The sequence below is a fragment of the Sciurus vulgaris genome, assembly GCF_902686455.1.
Source record: "Sciurus vulgaris genome assembly, chromosome: 11".
NCBI lineage: Eukaryota > Metazoa > Chordata > Mammalia > Rodentia > Sciuridae > Sciurus > Sciurus vulgaris.
In genome coordinates this window covers 57,823,651-57,846,788 of record NC_136472.1, presented here as the reverse complement: position 1 = coordinate 57,846,788, position 23,138 = coordinate 57,823,651, and the positions used below count along the sequence as shown (strand labels likewise).

At 38.5% G+C, this 23,138-nt stretch overlaps 1 protein-coding gene across 1 annotated transcript in view; it reads left to right on the top strand.

Moving 5' to 3' along the window:
* The first annotated feature begins 379 nt into the window (after window positions 1-379).
* Window positions 380-23,138, top strand: part of PDE3B (phosphodiesterase 3B) — a 190,712-nt gene continuing 167,953 nt past the window's right edge. Inside the window, 1 exon segment of the mRNA XM_079104237.1 lies at window positions 380-1,474. Within this exon segment, the coding sequence (XP_078960363.1) occupies window positions 512-1,474 (963 nt within the window). The 5' untranslated portion in view covers window positions 380-511.

Below are 23,138 nucleotides of genomic sequence, written 5' to 3'. Positions count from 1 at the left end.
GGCGCTCAGCCAGCTGGGTACCCGGCTCGCGTCCCCGTCGGGCGGCCGCGGGGCCGGCGGCGGTGGGACAGAACGCGGGCGCGCGCGCGCGCGCGCGCGGCGGGCGGAACGCGCGCCCGGCAGGGGCAGCCGCGGGGGAGGAGCGCCAGCCCGCCGCTCGCGCGCCCAACGGACCAGGCTGGGGCCGTGAGGTAACTGTTGCAGCCAGCGGGAGCTGGGAGGCGACACCGAGTCTCCAGTCCCGAGAGGTGCCCGGGGGAAAAGGAGGAGGCGGCCGCAGCGGTCCCGGAGAGAAGTCCCTGCCGTGCCTCTGCTCAGCCAGCATGTCGCGGACTCCGCCGCTCCTGAGCCCGCGCGGCGGGGACCCTGGGCGGCGGCGGCGGGTGCAGCCCTGACGCGCTGCGAGACTGGGGGCGCCCCGGACGCGGGGGACCGGGGGTTGGGGAGCGCGAGCAGCCGCTGCAGTCCGAGTGGGGCGCGCTGAGTCTCGCTGCCAACCGCGGCCGGGGCCATGAGGAGGGACGAGCGAGACGCCAAAGCCATGAGGTACCCGCCGGCGGCGGACGGGGCCGGCTCGCCCCTCGAGAGTCTGAGGAACGGCTACGTGAAGAGCTGCGTGAGCCCGCTGCGGCAGGACCCTCCGCGCGGCTTCTTCTTCCACCTCTGCCGCTTTTGCAACGTGGAGCCACCGCCGCCGCCGGCCTCCCCCCGGCAGCCGCGGCGCGGCTCCCCCTTCTCCCCGGCGCGCCTCTTGCTGGGCGCCCTGGCCGCCTTTGTCCTCGCCCTGCTGCTCGGCGCGGGGCCCGGGAGCTGGGCTGCAGGGGCCGCCCGGCTGCGGACGCTGCTGAGCGTGTGCTCGCACAGCCTCAGCCCCCTCTTCAGCATCGCCTGTGCCTTCTTCTTCCTCACCTGCTTCCTGACGCGGACCAAGCGGGGCCCCGGCCCTGGCCGGAGCGGCGGCTCCTGGTGGCTGCTGGCGCTGCCCGCCTGCTGCTACCTGGGGGACTTCTTAGTGTGGCAGTGGTGGTCTTGGCCTGGGGGGGACGCGGCCGCGGCCCCGCACACGCCCCCGGCGGCGGCGGGCAGGTTGCTGTTGGTGCTGAGCTGCGTGGGGCTGCTGACGCTCGCGCAGCCGGTGCGGCTCGGGCACAGCATCCTGGTGCTGCTCTTCGCCAGCTTGGTCTGGTGGGTCTCCTTCGCCAGCCTCGGGGCGCTGCCCTCCGCCCTCAGGCCGCTGCTCTCCTGCCTGGTCGGGGCCGCCGGATGCCTGCTGTCCCTGGGGTTGGATCACTTCTTTCACATCAGGGAAGCTCCTCATCATCCCCGGTTGTCCAGCACCGTGGAAGAAAAAGTGCCTGTGATCAGACCCCGGAGGAGGTCCAGCTGCGCGTCGCTAGGAGAAACGGCAGCCGGTCACTATGGCAGTGGCAAAATGTTCAGGAGACCTTCGTTGCCTTGCATTTCGAGAGAACAGGTAGGTGAACCAGAAAGCAAGGTCTGGCGAGGCGGCGAGCGGGGCTCCATCGCCTCAGTGCCCCTGTGGGTTAGCCTATTGCAAGGCGCGCTAACTTGGAGTGGAAACAAGGGGAGGAAATCATGTTTTGTTCTGGAAAGGTTTCCTAAAATACAGAAAGCTTTTTAAAAACGCAGAAGCAAGTACTTTTTCTCTGTGAGTAGAAATGGGGCAGCACTTCCTACTGCAATTTTTGAAGACTTTGTACTGTAGGCGAATTATTTGTGGTTTAATAGGTCGACTCCTTCACTTTTGGCATACTTTGATGGCAGTCTCTTTGGTGCCATTTATCTGTTGCTGTTAACAGTGATGATGTCTGCCCGAGAATAGCATTCTACCTTTCGAATGAGACAACGTATCTGAATTTTAAACAGGGGATTTTGTTATTGTTGATAATAACAGAGGACGAGTCAGAGATCTTATAATTAAAATAACAGAAGTGAACTTTGGAACTGAGTCTTAGATGAAAAAGAGGAGTGTGGGCTACTACAGATTTTTACAGACTAACTCATGGTGGTGTGTATTCGTTGCATAATTAGGGGAATGTTTTAACAATTTAACCTTTAAACCTAGTAATGTCTGGAAAGTTGCCAGCACTTTTCCATTTTTTTTTCTTGTAAGCTTTCATAATTTTGTTTTTTAAAGGAATTGAAATCATCAGGGAATGAACTTATATCTTTATGTAGCATTGAGAAATCTACTTGGTGTATGTAACCAGGAAACGTAGTCAGTAGAGCGTTTACTAAGTGCAAAGTGCATTACATATGTTGTCTCAAATCCTCCCAAGAACCCTGTGTGTTAGGTGACATTAACTGAGCCAGTTGAGGCTTATTGAGGTGACCCAGCTTCACAGGTCTAGAAAGTGGCAGTGTTAGGATTAGATTAGTTTTTTTTTTTTTTTTTAGTTCTTAATGCTGTGTTTCAGACTTACTGATTAGTGATATATTTTAGACTTTGACCTAGCATATTGGAAACAAAATTTTCTTGTTCTTACTACATCTGAGGTAGTTTCTTTTCTTCAAAATAATCTACAAGATACCATGTTGATTTTATGACATGTTAAACACTGACCTGTAGTGTTCCAGTGGGACAAAACTTTGCTTTTTGGAATGTCTTCAGAAACCACTCTTATGGTCTGTAATTTTTGGCTAAATTCTTGAAAATAATGTTATGCCTTTTATTTTCTATGTTTAGTCGCAATGATAATAGACATTGCTTAGAAAATATGTATCAGGAGAAAAATTGTTTTAAGAGAATTCACTGTACAGCATAGTGTCCATCATTTTTATAGAATAGAATAACTCGACTTAATTATATGTGAATAGATTGCATTATTAACACTGGAAATGTCTTTTAGCTTAGTTTAATAACATTTGTAGACATTTTGCTGAACTGAACAACATTATTGTTTAATATGTTCTCATTACAATTTGTTGGGTGTAATCAACTTCTAGACCTCTTAATCCAGTGTGGTGCTCTCTCCTTCATAGCAACTTTCATCAGCCTTTAACTAGGTGTAGTGCTAAGCTGGGTAGTTTCACTTATTATTTGTAGTAGAGGAAAATACAGTTTGTACTTCTAAAAAGGGCATATTTTCTTAGTGCAGAAGATCCTTATTAACGTTCTACTGAGTTGAAAAATTTGGGGGGGGTCTGAAAATATATGCTAATAGTTCAGGGGTTTATATGTGATTGCTTAATGTTTAGTATCAGAAAGTGATACTATTTGGGTGTTTCTTGAAAAGGATATTTTTAATCTAGTAGAGATTGTAATAACAAGAATTTTTGTTTATGATGTTCTTGAAGTTTAACAGGATTTGTGTGTGCATGTGTATGTGTGTGTATTCTTCACATATATATTATCTTAAGGAATTTAAGAGGAAATCATTACTTTCATGGAAGTAAAAGATCAAGAAGAGATTTTCTAATTTTCAACATGTTGTATATGACAATTGCAAAAATACTTTATTATTTCAGAGGTGAAGAAAGAAGAAAAGTATTTGAGTGGAACCTGACATAGGGAAAAATGTCCTGGATTCTTAGGCAGAGGATTGAGGGTCAAGTCTTGACTCTCCTGTTTGACCTTCAGATTTCAGTAAACCTTTCTTGAGTTTCAGGGATCCTGTCAATCAGGGAAATACCAGTAGATGAATTCTATAATACTTTCTTAGTCTAAAATTATTTGTGTTCAGTTAGTTTATACCTTTGGCAGAGTATAAATGAAAATATAAGGGATCACAAATTAGTAATTCTTGAGGTTTTTATTTTTCATGTTGAATGGTGATATTGCTAACCTATATTTTTTAAGGTGTGATGCTTGAAAAGATAAATATTGTGTATTTTTAGATAGAGCTTTTTTTAAAAAAGTATATGTGGATTCATTTTTTTTGTGATAACAAAATCATTATACTTTAATTTCCTTAAGAATTTAAATGTTTTTATTAACATCTTAGAAACCACTTGAAAATGCATATTAATGTAAATGTTTTTAATTGGGTAAGGATGGATTTTTAATACTTTTTAAATTTTGGGGACGTTAAGTACAGTGTTAAGAAATAATGGCACATATTTATAAAACATTTGATTTAATATTAGATCCATAATAGTTGACTTAAATACTGTACATGTCACTTCTTAACCAAGGGTCTTTTTTTCCAAAGTATTTAGAGATTTAAAATGTAAGTCTAAGTACTGTTGACTGTTCTGCTTTGGCAGGTAATGGAAGCACTGAGTTTATAATCTGTCTGCTAGGAGTCAACTGAAACTAAGAGGACGTTTAAAAAAAATCAGTTGTCTAGTGAAAGCTTTGATCAGAATTAACGAATACATTTTCATGACATTTTAATTGTATATTCAACTTTTCGACAATGTAGTTTTCAACCAGACCATTTTGTATGTGATTAGGTAAATATGGGGTTGTGAAAGGCAAGGTGGTATGTGAGATACTTTTCTATACCTAAAATGGCAAGTGCTTTTTAAATGGCTTGGTAAATATTTTAAAATTCTGTGGTCTTAATGCTCAAATATACTATTTAAAGTGTTAATTTTATTTGAAAAAAGTGTACATATGTAGTGTGGAGACTTAAAAAGAGAGGGATTTTAAAGTGTACTTGAGTATTTAACCCCTCTAAGGAATTTGCAGTTCCCCACTGTGAATTAATTTTTCCTTTCCTTTCCTTTTTTTCCTTTCCTTTTTTTCCTTTCCCTTTCCTTTCCTTTCCTTTCCTTTCCTTTCCTTTCCTTTCCTTTCCTTTCCTTTCCTTTCCTTTCCTTTCCTTTCCTTTCCTTTCCTTTCCTTTCCTTTCCTTTCCTTTCCTTTTTCCTTTCCTTCCCCTTCCCCTTCCCCTTCCCCTTCCCCTTCCCCTTCCCCTTCCCCTTTCCCTTCCCTTCCCTTTCCGGAATTGAACCTAGGACCTCAAACATGCAAGGCAAGCTGTGTGCCACTTAGCTATATTGTGAGCCCTTTTTGAATTTTATTTTAAGTCAGGGTCTGGCTGAGTTGCCTGGACTGGCGTTACATTTATCATCATCCTTCATTTGCCTCCCGAGTAGCTGGAATTACAGGTGTGTGCCAGCATACTTGGCTCTCTCTTTGAATTTCTTTAATAGTATAGTATTTTTTTAAGTTATTTTATGACTTCAATGATGAGTGTTTTATTCTAATTTATGTTAATAGTTTGTAGTAATGGGAGTTTACATAATAATTTTATACCCTTTTTTTGTCATTATTGTAGGCATTCTGCCATCAGTTATCTTTCAAAAAAAATCACAAATTTGATTAAGTCACTTGCCTCATTTTAAGAATGCTTCATCGCTTTTCATCGTCCACAAGATAAAGTTCATGCCTTTGACCATTACTTGAAAAATCCTTCATAACCTGATTTTAGCCTTTTTGGCTTTATGTTTTAAAAAGCATTTTAGGACTTGTGAACTGCCTTTTCCCCTTCTTTCATCCTTGGTTCCAGTTATTGAGGACTGCTTATTGTTCTTGAGTATTTTGTGAACTTTTTTCTTTTGTTTTTACCATTCCTACATGTTGAAATCTCTAAGGGACAGATAAGATTAAGATGTCTTTAGACAGTTAACGGACACTCAAATTAATATGTAAACGGAGCACAAAACTTCATTATAGCAAAGTTGGCATATTTGAGAATAATAAAATTATGGAATTTGCAGGCAAATGGATGAAATTGGAGAATATCATGTTAAGTGAGATAAGCCAATCTCAAAAATCCAAAAGAGGAATAAAAGTTGACAAATTATGAGAAGCAATGTTGATGTGTGATAGACTATTTTAATTATTTTTTTTCTTTTATTAATGAACCTTTATTAATTTTTTTTCCCTCTATACAGTCCCTCCTTCCTCCATTCTTGTCCCACTCCCACCCCCCATTAAGAGTCATCATCCGCTTATCAGTGAGATCATTCCTCTTTTGGATTTTTGAGATTGGCTTATCTCACTTAACATGATATTCTCCAATTTCATCCATTTGCCTGCGAATTCCATAATTTTATTATTCTTTATAGCTGAGTAATATTCCATTGTATATATATACCACAGTTTCTTTATCCATTCATCAATTGAAGGGCATCTAGGTTGGTTCCATAGTCTGGCTATTGTGAATTGAGCCGCTATGAACATTGATGTGGTTGTATCTCTGTAGTGTGCTGATTTTAAGTCCTTTGGGTATAGGCCGAGGAGTGGGATAGCGAGTCAAATGGTAGGTCCATTCCAAGTTTTCTAAGGAATCTCCACACTGCTTTCCAGAGTGGCTGCACTAATTTGCAGTCCCACCAGCAGTGTATGAGTGTACCTTTTTCCCCACATCCTCGCCAACACCTATTGTTGCTTGTGTTCTTGATAATTGCCATTCTAATTGGGGTGAGATGGAATCTTAGTGTAGTTTTGATTTGCATTTCTCTTATTACTAAAGATGTTGAACATTTTTTTATATGTCTGTTGATTGCTTGTACATCTTCTTCTGTGAAGTGTCTGTTCATTTCCTTAGCCCATTTGTTGATTGGGTTATTTGTATTCTTGGTTATTTTATAAGTACCGCACGCTAACCGATTGCGCCACTGGAGCTCCTTGGTTATTTTAATTATATTAGATAAGATAGTAACATTTCTGTAATTTATGTTTTCATACACTGAGTGAACAGCAGCCATAAGTAAAACTGGCAAGTTTTGTTTTCATAATCCTCAGACACTGTCTTCCTCAGTGGCAGGTTCTTTCTCTCTTTCCACTTGCCATTTTAATAACCAGGTCAGCCTATTTTTCTAATACACTCACCTGCCTTTCCATACTCCATCCAAAGCAGGAAGAATCTATACTTGCTGTAAAGCTTATTTTAATGTAAATATTTGTATAGAGGATATTGGGGAGATTTAGAAGTTTAATTGAAATCTACTTATTACATAAGAAGAAAGGAAATGAACCCTAGAGAATAAAAATTTTGGCTAAGGTTTATGCTGTGAGATATTGTGAAACAAGGCCTAGAACCTAGATTTTGACTTCCACTCTACCTATATTTTCCATAAAGAACATTTGTACGTGCAGTCATAATTTTCCAAGATTGTACTTAATTTCTCCAGATACATCCAACTGTGTGATAAAAGGCAATGTCCTTGATTAAAGGAGGTAGGGGAAGTAAAGGAAGAGAGCAGGAAGAGATAGGAAGGATTTGAAATCGCATAATTCATAATAACGACCTTGAGTTAAATAGTTTCTTCAGGGTGACATGTTAGGATTATAGCTGGTCTCAAACTCAAGTGCCATCCAGGACTAGCCATATAACATGTATGTACTGAAGAAGAAGGGGAGAGTTAAAAAAAAAAAAAAAAAAAGAATAGAAAACTGACTTATCTGCTTTGCCAAAGGCATTGTTCTGTTTAAACAAAAAAAACTGAACAACTGTGTTAGCCAAACAAATCTTTAGGAGATCTGGGTTCTGTCTGTGAGTAGTTCCTGACAATTCATAACTTTGAGTTGGTGTTCACCTGGTTGTTTACCAGTGGATCCATGCTTATTTAGGTGGTCATTAGAAGCCTGTTCTTGGACTAGAGGAATGTGTCTCTGAGTGTGGAGGATTTTCCTCCTCTATCACCTACAGTATATTTTTGTGACTATTGCTTCCTTTTTTATGTGCAACTTGCATTTAGCAGATTTTCAGTTTATTTAGTTACAATTTAAATTTCTAATGAGAAATATCTTAAGTAAAAGAATGTACACACACATTTTTATATGGTTTAAGAAAAAAAAAGTAAGAAAGTAACATATACTTGTTTGTCTCCCCTTCCATCAATCTCTCTTTAATCCTTTTCTGTCCCAGAGCTAATTGCTCTCTCCTGAGGTGGTGGGTTTTCTTTTTTTCCCACCATTCATTCTCTTACTTATTTTTATAATTACTATAGTTCTCCATGACTGTGTTCCTGATAATGTTTTTATTGTGTTTGCTCGTGTTTTAGGTAATTAGACTCCTACTGTATAGATTCTTCTGTAACTTTTTTTCTTTAGTTTGTGAAATTCATCCATGTTGATGTGGATAGTTGTAGTTCATTTTTTTCTGTGCTTTATAGTATTTCATTTGGATTCATTTCACTGTTTATGGACCTTTGGGTGTTTTTCATTTGTTTGCTATTATATATCATGCTTCTGTGAAAATTCTTGTAAATGTCTCTGATGCATATGTGTCTGTAGAAGTAGAATTCTTTGTTGCAAGATGTGCTCATATTAAACTCTTACTATGTATGGCAGACAGAATGGCACCCCAAAGATGTTCATATTCTAATTCCTTAAATTTATGAATATGTTACTTCACATAGTAAAAGGGGCTTTGCACATCGGATTAAGATAAGAATTTTGAGATGGGGAGAACATTTTGGATTATTTTAGTGGGCTCAGTGTAATCACAAACATCCTTAAAAAGTGGGAAAGAGAGGAGAAGAGGTCAGTGAAGGAGATGGGACAATGGATGCAGGTTTGGAGCAATGCAATGTGAAGACGAGTCACTTAGCCTGCCTTGCTAGCTTTGATTCTGTAAGGTGACCATGTGTACATGTGTAGTTTAAATTGTGGTAAGATGTATACAAAATTTACTATTAACCATTTTTAGGTGTACAGTTCAATAAGTACATTTGTGTTGGTATACAACCATCACCACTATCCATTTCCAGAACTTCTTATATCTTACAAGACTGAAACATGCCCACTTGGTGTTAACTCTGGTCCATTCCTCCTTTATCCCTGCCCTAGCATCCACCATTTTACTCTATGAATTTCACTGCTCTAGGAACTTCATATAAATGAAATCAAACAATATTTGTCCTGTGACTAGCTTATTTCACTTAGCATAATGTTTACAAGGCTTATGTATGTTATAGCATGTCTCAAAATTTCCTTTATACTGCTGAAAATATTCCATCATAAGTATATACCTCATTTTCTTTATTTATCAATTTGTTCATGTATACTGAGATTGCTTCCACCCTTTGGCTGTTGTGAATAATTTGCTGTTAGCAACATAAGTGCTTGAGTTCCTGCCTTCAGTTCTGTAGGGTATATATCCAGAAATGGAATTATTGAAAAATATGGTAATTCTATTTTGAATATTTTGAGGAAACACCATAGTCTTTCCTACAAGTGGCTACTTTATTTTATATCCTCTCCAGCAATGTACAAGGAGTCCATTTTCCACATCAACATTTGCTAACTTTTATTTATTTTTTTTTGTAGCCATCCTAGAGAGTATGTAATGGTATTTCAGTGGGGTTTTGATTTGCATTTCCCTAATGATTAGTGATGTTGAATACCTTTTCATATGACTGTTTGCTTATCTTATTTGGAGGAAGTCTGTTCAAATCTTTTGCCCATTTTTAATTTGACTTCTTTTCTTGTTGAGTTGTAGGCGTTCTTTATTATGGATATTAACTCCTGATCAGATATATGATTTGTAAATGTTTTCTTCTATTAGAAGGTTGTCTTTCATTTTATTGATAGTGCCCTTTGATATGCAAAAGGCTTTAATTTTGATGAAGTTTATCCATTTGTTCTTTGTTATGTTTTTGGTGTCAGAGAAATAATTGCCCAATTGCCCAAAGCTTTCCTTTTATTTTTTAAAAAAAATTTTTTTAGTTGTTGATGGACCTTTATTTTTACTTCTCTTTATGTGCAGTGCTGAGAATGAAACCCAGTGCCTCACACATGCTAGGCAAATGCTCTACTGCTGAGCTGCAACCCCAGCCTGAAGCATTCCTCTTATGTTCTAAGAGTTTCATAAAAATTTTAGCTCTTATATTTAAGACTTTGTTCCATTTTGAGTTAATTTTTGTTTATGGTATAAGGTAATGGTCCAAATTGATTCTTTTGCTTGTATATATCCAGTTTTTCTGAATCCATGTGTTGAAAAAACTGTCCTTTCCTATTCAGTAGTGTTGGCTTCTCTAATAGAAATAAATTAACCATATTATATGAGTTTATTTTCTGGGTTCTCTGTTCCATTCCATTGATGTTTTCTTATTTTTTGATGGTACTGGGGATTGAACCTAGGACCTGCACATACTAGTCAAAGGCTCTACCACTGTGCCACATCCCCAGCTCTTCCTTGGTCTTTATGTCTGCTTTTATATCAGTACTACACTGTTTTGTAAGTTTTGAAATCAGGAAATATGATATCACAAACTTCGTTCTTCTTAAAAATTGCTTTGGCTCTTTGGGGGTCCTTTGAGATTCCATGTGAATTTTAGGATGGAGCATTCTGTTTCTGAAAAATAAAAATCATTGGAGTTTATTTTTAATATTGGGTAAGAAACACATAACAATTTATTGTCTCAACCGTATTTATTTATTTACCACATTGCGTTTATTTTGCTTTGAAATACTGATTAAAGCTTCTAAGAAATCATCACCCTTAGCAAGATAGTTAAAAACAAAACATCCAGAATACCAAGTGAACCCTTTCAGTTGGTAAATGCATATCAAAAGTTATTTGCCAGTACCATCATGCTCTCCTTTCCTCCACACCTGGTTTAAAGATCCCTATGTTTTGGGAAGTAGCTACTATGTTGGCAACTCAGATCTCATCTTGAAATAAGCTGAAACAAAAAACATACCTTCAAATCATAGTGACACAATTTTAGTAATAATAATAGGGTTACTTGTTCTAACATTGCATAAAATAGTTTAAAAATATGCTTTATTCCATCCTTACATTTAAAAAACTTTTAAAGTTTGTTCTTTTTAGATATAGCATACATACATAGAGTATAACTTATTCTAATTGGTATCCCATTCTTGTGGTTGTACATGATATGGAGTTACACTGGTCATGTATCTACATATGAGCATAAGAAAGTTATGTATGATTCGTTCTACTGTTTTTCCCACCATCCCCTTCTTCTTTCCCTTCATTCCCCTTTGTCTAATCCAGTGAACTTCTATTCTTCCCTCCCTCACCCTTATTATGTGGTCTTAACTGTTTTTAAATGTACAGTTCAATAGTGTAAGAATATTCACAATGTTGTGAAATAGATCTCCAGATTTTTTTCATCTTGTGGAACTAAAACCATATCCATTAAACAGCTTCTCTCTTCCCCCTCCCTCTAGCTTTAGTTACCACCATTCTACTTCTACTTCTGTGAATTTGATTTCTTAAAGTTGTCATGTAAGTGGAATTATACAGTATTTATCTTTCTGTCAATGGTTTATTTTGCTTAGTAGAGTCGTCATCATTGAATTTTGATAGGGATTACATCCAGTCCATAGATTGCTTTGAGTGGAGTTACCATCTTAATGATACTAAATCTTCACATTGATGTACATGGAATGTTTTTCTGTTTATTTGTGTCTTCTTTTCTTTCAACAACATTTTGTAGTTTTCAAAGTACAAATCTTTTAGATTAAATTTGTTCCTAAATATTTTATTCTTTTTGATGCTATTGTAAATGGAACTTTTCTTAGTTTCCTTTGTGGATTGTTTATTGTTATCATATAAAACCTAACTAATTTATAGGTTTTGATTTTGTACTCTGAAACATTGCTGGATTTGTTTATTTTAGTTTTTTTGTGTGTGAAATCTTTAGTGCGTTCAACACACTAAGTTAATGCTGCATGTGTAGACTAAGAAACCTCAGGTAAAATTCTCTCTCCAGAAAGAGGGCAAAACTAAGACCATTTCTGTCAAGCAAAACTAGAGAGTTTTTATAACCAGAAGTAAATACTTAGGAAAAGGAAAAACTGAGATCAAGAAGGAAGGCCAATGATAAATATGTAAATAAAACTAAGCAAACTATGATGTTATAAAACATTAACAATGCCCAACTTGTGAGGGGAAACAGGCTAGAACTAAATGCCAGAACACAGTAATGTTTTCACTAGATGGAAAAATTAGAGTAGTGTGCTTAAAAGATATCATTCAAGAGGAGGGTGAAAAGTCTGACTTTAAATCGTGTTATAAATTTTGATAGCTAGTGCAGCTGCTTTAAGAATAGATATTGAGTGGACAAAAAGGAATGAGAGAGAGGTGGAACAAAAAAATAATACAGTGGGGAAGAGGGAGTGGTGGTGGAGAAAACAGGACAGATATAGAAGGCATATAAAATATGATAGAAATAAACACAAGTACTGTATATCACTAATCATAATAAACATTGAGGGAAAGCTGTAGTAAAAATTAGATAGAGATTATCTACTTAGGTGAAAATATTTGCCCATGGACTCCTTATAAACATAAGGATATATAAAAGCTGCAAATTTAAGATTAGAAAAAGGATACAAACCATTCTTTAAGAAAATTGTATAGAATATTAACATCAAACTAAGCACAACCTTTATTAGAGAAAAAACTGATCATTATATAATTATAAAAGATTTATCTTACCAAGAAGACAGAATTCTAAGTTTATAGGTACCTAGTAACATATACATCTGTGTTAATATGCATGCATGCATGTACAAACACAAATAATCAGCTGTTTCCAAATTCATCTTCAATAGAAAGAGTTCCTTTTTTTTGTGTACTATTTACATCTTTAATTCATTTTCAACATATATTATACAGTAGTTCCCTCTTGCTATAGTTTTGCTTTCTACAGTTTAAATTACCCATGGTCAGCTGTGTCCCCAAAATATTAAATGGAAAATTATAGAATAAACAGTTCATAAGCTTTAAATTACACACCGTTCTAATGTTATGAAGTCTTGTATTATTCATTCTTCTACTCAGGATGTGAGTCCTCCCTTTGTCCAAGGTATGCATGCTATGTACACTACCCTCCTGTTGGTCATTTAGTACATGTCTTGACTCTCAGATTGATTGCTGTGGTATCCCAAGGGGTACTTGTAGTCAAGTAATCCTTTCATAGTACCCTAATGCTGCACTAAACAATGACTGTGTTTTTCAGTTTATTTTATCTTATCATAGAGGCTTTGTATCATATCACAAGAAGGGTGAATATAGGATAGTAAAATATTTTAAGAGAGTAAGAGACTTTATTCACATAACTTTTATTAAAGTAAAATTATTCTATTTTTAATTATTGAGAAATCTCTTTGTGCCTAATTTTGTCATAGGTATGAATAGAAAAAAAAAAAAAACAGTAGAAGTAGGGTAGGGTGCTATATATAGTACTTACCACAGTTTCAGGCAGATACTGGGGTCTTGGAATATTTCCCCTGTGAACAAGGAGTAACTACTGTATTATAATTGACTTATACTGTCTTAATTACTTTCACAATTAATGAATCCCCGTTTTGAGCATAGCAGTGTTCTAGGTGGTGTGAAGGAAATAAAAAGATGAATAAGATAGTTTTGTCTTTAGGGAGTTTATATCTCTTTGAAAAAGACATGTAAACTGGCCTACTAGGAGTCAAAATTACATTCATGCTATATTTCCACTCTGAGTACTTCACTGCAGAATGCAAAAGAGCAGGTGTGTGTGTGTGTGTGTGTGTGTGTGTGTGTGTGTGTGTTTTAATGGGAATGTATTGGAAGTCTTCTTCATAAAGGAAGCATTTGAAGGATACATGCAAAACTCAAGTAGAGACAGCCATTGGGACTGATAAACCATCTCTAGGTAAACAAAGTTCATGACATTGTCATGGGAATCAGAATGGAGAGCTAGCAAGTAATGAATGTAGAGTTAATGTAGAAATGTTTCCAGAAAAGAGACTAGAAGGTTGCTTGAGAGTAATGTGTGGAAGATCTTGAATGCCATCTGAAATTTTTGGATTTATTTTATATTTAGTGGAAAATATTAGATGATTTTCCAGAAGAATAGAGACATTTTCCTTATTTCAGGGAAATTCCTAACAGTAGGAAGAGTTGATCAGCAAATCAAATAACTAGGATCAGGGAGGCAATTATAATCATTCATCTGAGAAACTCAGAACAGTCACTCTGGAGAGGTCTGAAGATGTTTCAGGTCTAGCTAGGTGTCTGAAAGGTTAGTAGTGCCATTAGCTAATGTAGGGATCATGGTAAAAAGAGGTGGTTTTAGAGAAATTATAAAGAGCTTGGTTTTATTGATCAAGCATGTTGTTCTCACATATTTTTACTTGGAATCTCTGGGATTATAAGTTTCTTTGGTATAAGGATCGCTTGTATTTTTCATTTCTCATATAAATTTTAGAGTTCACCATGGATATCTATTATTATATTTATTGTCATATTTCTTAATATTTCCATTTTAAACTTGAGTGCTACAAAGAACTTTCTATCTTTGCTATTCTTGTTAGTAATGAACAATGTGGCACAATGGTGGAACCAGACTGCTTATGTTTAAATAGCATTTCTGTCATTTAGAGAATCTTGGGCAAGTTGTTAAACTTCTCTGTACCTGTTTCCCTGGGTTTAGATTGGGGATATCTCATGCTAATAGATACTCTTGTGAGACAGATGTCATGATGAGATGTCATTGTGAAGGTTAAATTAATAAGCTTAATAAGTTTCTGGAATAGTGTCTGGCACCTGAAAAGGTCTCAACTGGTTAGTTGTTGCTTTTATTATTAATAATTGAAATTTTCATCTTTAAATTACTCAGTAACTTATGTAAAATTACTCTAAAATTAATGGTAATGTTAATTGAAATTTATATCATTTGAACAATCCCTTTTTATTATTCTGATAACTTCTCTAGGGACTAGTATTAAATAAAAAGACAAGTTGCTTCCATAAGGGATTATATGAGGGAAATTCTAAAAGCACATGGAAGGGAATACAAAAAGAAAGAAAAATAGAGGGAACCTTATGGACCAGCGATGCTTTATTCAGCATCGGGGGGGCATATCTTTGGGGGCAAAATGGTGGCAGGCTACCACCAGAGTCTGGGTTTTATAGGATCAGCAGGTCATGGGAAGAGTTAGTGACTTTGGCTTCCCCTTTTGATGGACAGGGCCAGGTCATCGGAGGAGTTTTGATTGGGGGGGGGGGGGTTCATTTAGGGCAGGGCAGTAGGGCAGGTAGGGGAACAGGAATGTAAGTTATTTTGGGGCTTATTGTCTATATCCTTCATTCCAGACTCTGAAAAGGGTGTAATGAATTGGGACATCAGTATCATATCTGACTGCTTCCTGCTGTAAAGTGGTGAAGTAGGGGGACTGCCTTTCAGAATCCTGGGAGAGGACACAGGGATTCTGGCAGTTGGAGCTGAAGAGGGGTATATTTGGAAGGAGCTTTGGGGTAACCACAGGCAATCTTTCGTTGTTATGGTTTCAGGAATTCAGATTGTGAATGCAGGAGGAGAATGGCTTTGAGATGTTCCTGGGAGCCATTTTGGGTTAACTGAGTCATCTTACTAAGAATCTGTTTCTGTATAAAATTAAGAATACAGGGAAGAAAAGCTGTTATGAGAAGAATAAATATTAAGGGGGAAATAAGGGGAAGTAACCAGGAGGACCACCAGGAATCAGCCAGATCTTGCTTCTGTTGTTTCAGGTCTGGTGTGTCTGTTAAAGGTGATATGTAGAAAACATATGGAGAAGAAAGAAATTTTGGTGGAGGTCAGGTCAATAAATGTCCACTAAAGCCAGAGATCACAAATGAGTTGTAGAGTTTGAGGGGGAGAAAGTTGAGGGGGAGTAAATAGGATAAGTTTAATTCATCTCTGGCAAGAGGATCAGCAGCTTCCTTGGGAATGGCTGGGAGGTGAGTAATGCATAGTTGAGTGGGGCCTATGGGCATAGATTGATAACAGGCATTAGCAGGAACAAGTTTTAAATTGCTTAAGTGGATGTAGTTAGCGTTAAGAATGGGTGTTCCTGCCTGAGTAAGAAAACCTCTTTCTGTACAGATTAATGTGTTAGAATGAATCCTGGGGAATTTCAGTACGAGTTGGGATTGGCCATTGGATTTTTTTATTCCGAGGATGGGGGAGTTGTGTGGGTTGGTATGAGGAGTTGGGCCTGTAATAAACCAGAGATGATGGGTTTTAAACCTTTGAGGTTTAAGTGAGTTAAAGGATTTTGGGGAAGGGTAACATATGAGTTGGGCCTTTTAGTTGGATATGAACAGGGGAATGGTGTTAAACAGAGTTATGGTGAGAGGTGTCCTAGACTGCAGTTAATCCCAGTGAGCAAAGAGTAATCAGGAGGCTTAGGGGACATGGAGACTGGATCTGGACTGGAATGTATTAAAAAGATTATAGTGAACCTTAAAGGGGGAATAATGATGGAGGCTTTTAATTCATGGAGGAGATCTTGACCCAGTAGGGGGACAGGACAACTTAACACAACTATGAAAGAATGGGATAATGAGAGGGATCCAAACATGCAAAAGAGGGGAGGGTGTCTTTAGTGGGTGTGCAGGGTTTCCTGAGTCTCCCATGATAGGGGTATTTGCTTTGAAAGAGGGTCCATGCTATTGAGTTAGAAGTGGAAGACTCTCCCTAGTGTCAACCACAAACAAGACTGTGTGGCTGTTCACCATCCCTGTAAACTGGGTCTCCTTGGATGTACCACCTGAGGTGGTAGGGGCAGTGGAGCCCAGGCCCCCTCTTTCCAGCAACTCAGTGAATGGGACTTGGGAAGTGGGTGCCTTCCCTGGGGATAGTCCACTTTCCAGTGTCCCAGTTGCCCACAGTTGGGATAGGCCACAGTGGGCGGACTTGGGTTAATACAGGCTTTTGCCCAGTGACCAGTCTGCCCACATCGGAAGCAGGGCCTGGGAGGTGCATTAGAAGGTCTGGTGAGGCCACAAGCTGAAGGGGCTTTTTTAGGGCTATGGATGGTTGAGGCCAAGCTTTAAGATGCTTTTCTTTCTCATTTTTGGCCTTATGTTCCCTATTGTTAAAGACTTTGAAAGCATCATCTAGAAGCTGTTATTGGGTGGTCTCGGGGCCCTTCTCTAACTATCTAGGTTTCTTACGTATATCAAGTACAGACCTGCTGATAAATTGAACATGAAGGTAGAGAGTACCAGCAGGACTTCTAAGGTCTATAGTGGTATATTTGGGAATAGCCTCAGTAAGTCAAGCCAAAAAGAGGGCAGGGTTTTCATCAGGTCTTTGGGGGATTTCCCTGATCTTATCATAATTAACCTATATATAAGAATTTTTTGTCATGCTTTCAAGGAGGCAAGTAATCATGTGTTGTAGTCTAGGGACCCTGACTTCTTGGGGTTGATATGTCCAGTTGGGTTCAACTGTAGGGATGGAAGCATCTGCTGTAGGATGGATAAGGGGGCTCTGGGCATGGAGGAGGTTGGCATGTTCTTTTAGCTGCCTGCCAAATACAGCATGTTCATCAGGGGTCAAAATGGAAGTTAGTATATAGTACATGTCTGCCTAATAAGCTTATAAGCCTGAGTCAGACCATTGAACTCCTTCCTATACTTAGCAGGGTTTTCAGAAAATGAGCCTCATCTGTGCTCTATCTGGGACATATCTGCTATGGAAAAGGGAACATGTACTCAGACTATCCCTTCAGCCCCTGCCACCTCTCTGAGAGGGAGTGTGTTACACAGAAAGGGTTTTGGACCATGTCAGAGGAGGTGATAGCAGGGGGGAGGGGAAGCGTGAGTGTGGGGTTTGAGGAGGCGGTGTGGTGGGGAATCAGTGGGACCCTGAGGAGAGGGACCTAATGAGGGGGCAGTGGGACCTGGGGATCTGTAAGAAGTGGGGTTCATCTGCTATCTTTGGGGTAGCAAATGAGGAAGAGAGTTGTGTGTTTGTGAGGACTAATTGTAAAGCAGAGCAGGGCCGACATAATGAGCGCTTTGTGCTGAGGAAAAAGAAAACTTGGAGATCAGGGAATCTCAGACCATTTGCCATTTCATTGGAGGTAGGTTTAAAAAGGCTTGGAGGTAGGGAGCCTCAGGCCACTTGCTATTTTGTTGGAAGAAATTGTCCAAATCTTGGAGGATTTTGGGGTCAAAGATCATGAATTGCAAGTTCATGCCATTGGCTTTGGTTGCTTAAGTTGGAGGAAGCCTGAGTTCCAGATGGACAATGAGGCAACCTTAGGGGGAGTCCCATGGAATGGACTGGGTATCTCTCATGTTGGAGAAGTTCAGCCTGGGTGGTGGTCGTGATCGTGATCAGGGCATTCCTCAATATCTCCCATCACCAGAAAGTTTCACCAGAGAATGAGAGAATGTCTGCTTTCCATTTTCAATGGTGGGGGACCCCTGGGTTCCAGATGAGCCAAAAGGTGAGGGTCTCAGGCAGTGTGCCTCTGCGAGAGACCGGAAGGAATGGGAAGGCTGGTGTTGCCTGCAGGAACAAAATGGCAGAAAGTGGCCTCTGATCTGGAGGTCTCATGGAGAGAGAGAAAAACTGTAGGTTCATTGGAATGGAGAGGGGTGAAAAAGAACCCCCAAAACATCCTGTTCCTGATCATGGAACCAAGTGAAAGCACATGAAAGAAAATACAAAGGACTGGAATTGTAGCTCAGTAAGTGTTTGCCCAACACGAGTGGGACACTGGGTTCTATCCTCAGCACCACATGATAAGAGATAAATGGAGGTATTGTGTCCATCTATGACTAAATATATTTATATAAAGAGAGAGCATAAAAAGAAAAAAAAAAAAAGGCAGATGTCATGGACCAATGATGCTTTTTTCAGCACTGGAGGAGCACATCTTTGGGGGCAAAATGGGGGCAGGCCACCACCAGGGTCTGGGTTTTATAGCACAATTAAGTTATGGGAGGAGTTAGTGACTTTGGTGGGTCCTTTTGATGGGTAGGAGGAAGGGTTAGGGTTAAAAAGCGTTGGGAATGTGGCTCAGTAGTTAAGTGCCTCTGGGTTCAATCCCTGGTACCAAAAAACAAAACAAAACAAAACAAAACAAAACAAAACAAAACAAAAACATTAAGGACCTTTGGTCTTTCAGAAGAAAAGTTTGTCAGCTACTAAAATCATAATTTGCTGTCCCATTGAGGAAAAGACATCACCTCTCATTATGAAAATAGAAAAAGCCGTTTGTAACACACTTTTTACACAAGTATTTTAATTTTTTATGTTTTCTTTTCAACTATAGTTTCTACTTAGTTACATGGAATGTACATACATAATTTAAAAACAGCCTAGATCCTTCCTTCCTTTCTTTTTTTTCCGGTCTTGGCAAAATTGAACCACTTCTTCCTGTGTGCATTTATTGATGCATTTAATTCTGGGTGGTATTTGTATTGACAGGTCTTTCTTACCTCTGTATTTTATGTTCTTTAAATGCAGAGATGGTGTCTCATTTACTTTTGTATCTCTGAGGCTTGGCATATACCAAATAAATAGTATATTGAATTTTATTGTTGCATTAATTACCATTCTCTTAATCACTTTACATGACATTTTTCCTAGTTGCTACATAATAGCCATAATTCTGTTGTTCTGTATATACCTGTGTAATTCCTCAGTAACTTGAGGAAGAGGATGCCTAAGGAATAATTCTTTGAAATCACAAAAGCCAGCAACAATCTTCTTTAGCAGGGAAACTTCCTTTAGATGAATACTCAACTTTATAGGTGAAACTTGGAAGAATGTTGAAAATTGAGAGCGGGGAGACTGATGCAGGACATTGAGGGCAGGAATTGTCTCTTTTAAAGAACTGGAAGGAGTATAAGAGTATAAAAAGATAATCTGAGGTGAAATCATAGTGATGCAGTAGTAGTATTAACAATTTTGACATTACTTTGTTAGATATGGCCTACCCAAAAATCCTTAAGAATTGGTTAAAAACTTCTAGGCATTTGAATGTTTGTCAGTTAACAAGTGTTGATAGAACATTTTCAGTGCTTTGTACTTTTTGTTTCTAGGGAAGAATTTGCATTCTTAATATAAATTGATTAATATTTATAGTTCAAGGAGAAAGATAATAGCAAATTATCAGTTATAACTAGCAAATTCTAGAAATGTGATTATTTTAAATTAAATACATTCTTGTCAAGTTTCTGACAAGTTTTTTTTTTACAAGTAATACCATTTAAATAGATTTTGCTGTGCCTGTTTTTCACATTTACCCCATTTCTGCCTAATGAGCAGATCTGGATGAAAATAATTTATTTCTCTGATAAGTAAGGTTTGCTGCTTACAACAGTGTTACTCTGCCCATGATACAAGATGCCTAAGTGGCTTAAAAGTCTCTTTGCCATATGCTAAATGATGTATCTCAAATTTTTACCTGTTCTTTAATAGTTACTTGGCTTGCTTTTTGCTGTTAACTGTCATTTCTTACTGTTATCAATCTTAACAGATATCCCCTTTCTCTGTTATTGATTATCAGTGGTGGGTCAGGAAGTTGGTTTAACCAAGCTAATTAGAATTGACTGTAAAATTAATAAAAAAAGTTCTCAGAGTCTTTCTCATGGATGCAGTATGTGGACTTTGTGACATCTATTTTGACTGCACAGATAACTTTTTGGCTTGTTTTGGTAAAGAACCCCTGGAAAAATGAGATAGTAATATTATTTCAACACAAGTACGTAAAATAGATTGTTTTCTTTCCCTTCTTAGTAAAGTATACCATACATACTATAAAGTGAACAAACCGTTAGAAGAAACTTCACATATATATACCTATGATAACTCAAATAAAACATAGATCATTTCCAGTACCCTCATTGATTCCCTCATGTTTTCTCCCTATTGATACCTTGTACTGCAGGATGTTGAAAGTTCTGATCTTTACCTAATCAGTTTTGCCTATTTTGAAACTTCATGGAACTGACATTTGAGTTTCATATTATATTGTTACAAAGTATTATTATTTTTAAAATTTTGTTTTTCCCACTTATTCTTGCAACATTCATTTAGTGCCTGATATGGGAAAGAAAGTAATAATTTTGGGACTCAAAGATGAATAAAAAATACCTTGCTGTCAAGAAACTTGGGGTCTAGTACAAGGAAAAAAAAAGTGCTGTAAAGGAGGTAATAACCGAAACACAGAAGGCTTAGGGAAAGAGTGGTGCTGTGTGAATAAATATTATTAGTCAGCTTCATTGATGTGACAAAAATATGTGACATGAACAACTTAAAGGAGGAAAGACTTATTTTGCCTCATGGTTTCAGTCTATGCTTTGGCCCTGAGGTGAGGCAGAGAGAACATCGTAGCAGAAAGGTGTGTTGGATACATCACAGCTCATGGCAGCCAGGAAGGAGTGCGTGGACCTGGGGTCACATATGCCCATGGATATGTCTCCATTGACCTACCTACTCCAGCCATGTCCCACCTGCCTACAGTTTCTACCGCTTCCTGGTAGTTTATTTAGCTATTAGTGGATTAATCCACCAGTGAGGTCAGAGCCCTCTTGTTCAATAACTTCCCGAAAGCCCCACCTCTGGTCATTGTGGTATTGAGGACCAAGCCCTCAATATGTGAGACTTCAGAAACAGTCTAGAACCAAACTGTACTAGTCATTGAGGGCCCTGGCAGAAACTAGATGGTACACTCAAATGGGAAGGGTTGATTTATAAAAGAGAATGAAGGGTTAAGGGAAACTAACATAGTATGATGAACTATCTGTTGAGCAACACTGGGTAGCCATTACTGCCTTTAGACATACAAGGACTGAATGGGGAGTTGTTTTTAAGACAGAGAGCAGCTACATGGAGGTCCATTTTCACAGAAACTGTGGCCTCTAGAGGAACACCGCTGAGCAGAGGTGATTTTACATGAGAGCTGGGGGAGTAAATACCTCAGGCAAGCTCACTCCTAGGCCAGCAAATGAAATAAATGTAGTACAATTGGCTTTTTTTGGGTGGGGGGACAGGGGATTGAACCCAGAGGTGTTTAACCACTGAGCCACATCCCCAGCCCTTTTTTATTTAGAGACAGGGTCTCACTGAGTTGCTTAGGGCCTCACTAAGTTGCTGAGACTGACTTTGAGCTCTTGATTCTCCTGCCTTAGCCTCCTGAGCTGCTGGGATCACAGGCGTGGGTCACCGCCACTGTTGCTGGCTACAAGAGGCTTTTTAAGGATACAAAAGACCAAATCTCTATAACAGTGAAGGAGGAACCTTTTAGGAAGTGAGGTTGAGGAGTGTTAGCTCTTGATAAATTCCTATTAAGTGAATTCATGGAAGTTACTTTTATCTGAACTCAGGGCTTTCTTTAGCTATTATAAATGACACAGGTCAATTAGATAATTACAGTAAAAAGCTACATTTGAGGGATTGGGGTTGTAGCTCAGCAGTAGAGCACTTGCCTAGCATGTGTGAGGCACTGGGTTTGATCCTCAGCACCATATAAAAATAAATAAAACAAAGATATTGTGTCCATCTACAACTAAAAAAATTTTTTTAAAAAAGCTACATTTGAGATAGAATTAAAGAACACTTCTTACTTTACACAGAGAATCAATATATGCAGCTGGTATATAGTTAAGGAAAATCTAAGAAGGGAAAGGCCTACAGTTTTTTGTGCTAGTGGCAAAACACACATCAGAAAGACTTAGGAAAAGAAAACCATGAACTAGTTTGATCACTGTTAGGATAAAGGTTAAACTGAAATAACAAGAGACACATACAGTGGCTAAAATAATACAAACAGGATGGTAAAGACCGTATTAACTTTATACTTAAGTTATGCAATACTTTAACATGTTTAATTTAAAAATAAGCCAATTTTATTTGTTCAAGGTTAAAAATCACTTTTAAAATAAAAATACCCAAAACGTAATCTTATTTTGTTAGTTATGTTGGTTTCTTTTGGTAACATGATAATTTTATTACTTTTGACCAAAATATCTTCAAGTATTCTTATTTTACAAATAGATATGAGAATAAATAAGCCAAATACTTTGAACAAAAATTACGATAATACTCATTTAAGGGGCTGGGGTTGTGGCTTAGTAGTAGAGCAGTTGCCTAGCATATATGAGGCACTGAGTTCAATTCTTAGCACCCATATAAATAAATGAATAAAACAAAGGTCCATCAACATCTAAAAAATTTAAAAAATACTCATTTAATATGTTTCTTACTAAAATATGATGTGCAAAAAGTATATAAATGTTGAAAAATACTTGCATGGTTGAAAGCTGGTGGAAATATGAAACAATAATGCTAGGTGCTAGGAAAACAATGGAGTTGTATTCATTTAATATAAATTATTAAACTTCTTAAGATTTTTCCTAGAAATTTGATTGGTTTTGCTGCCACCACCCAAAGGTATTTCAAGCTTATTTGATGTAGCATAC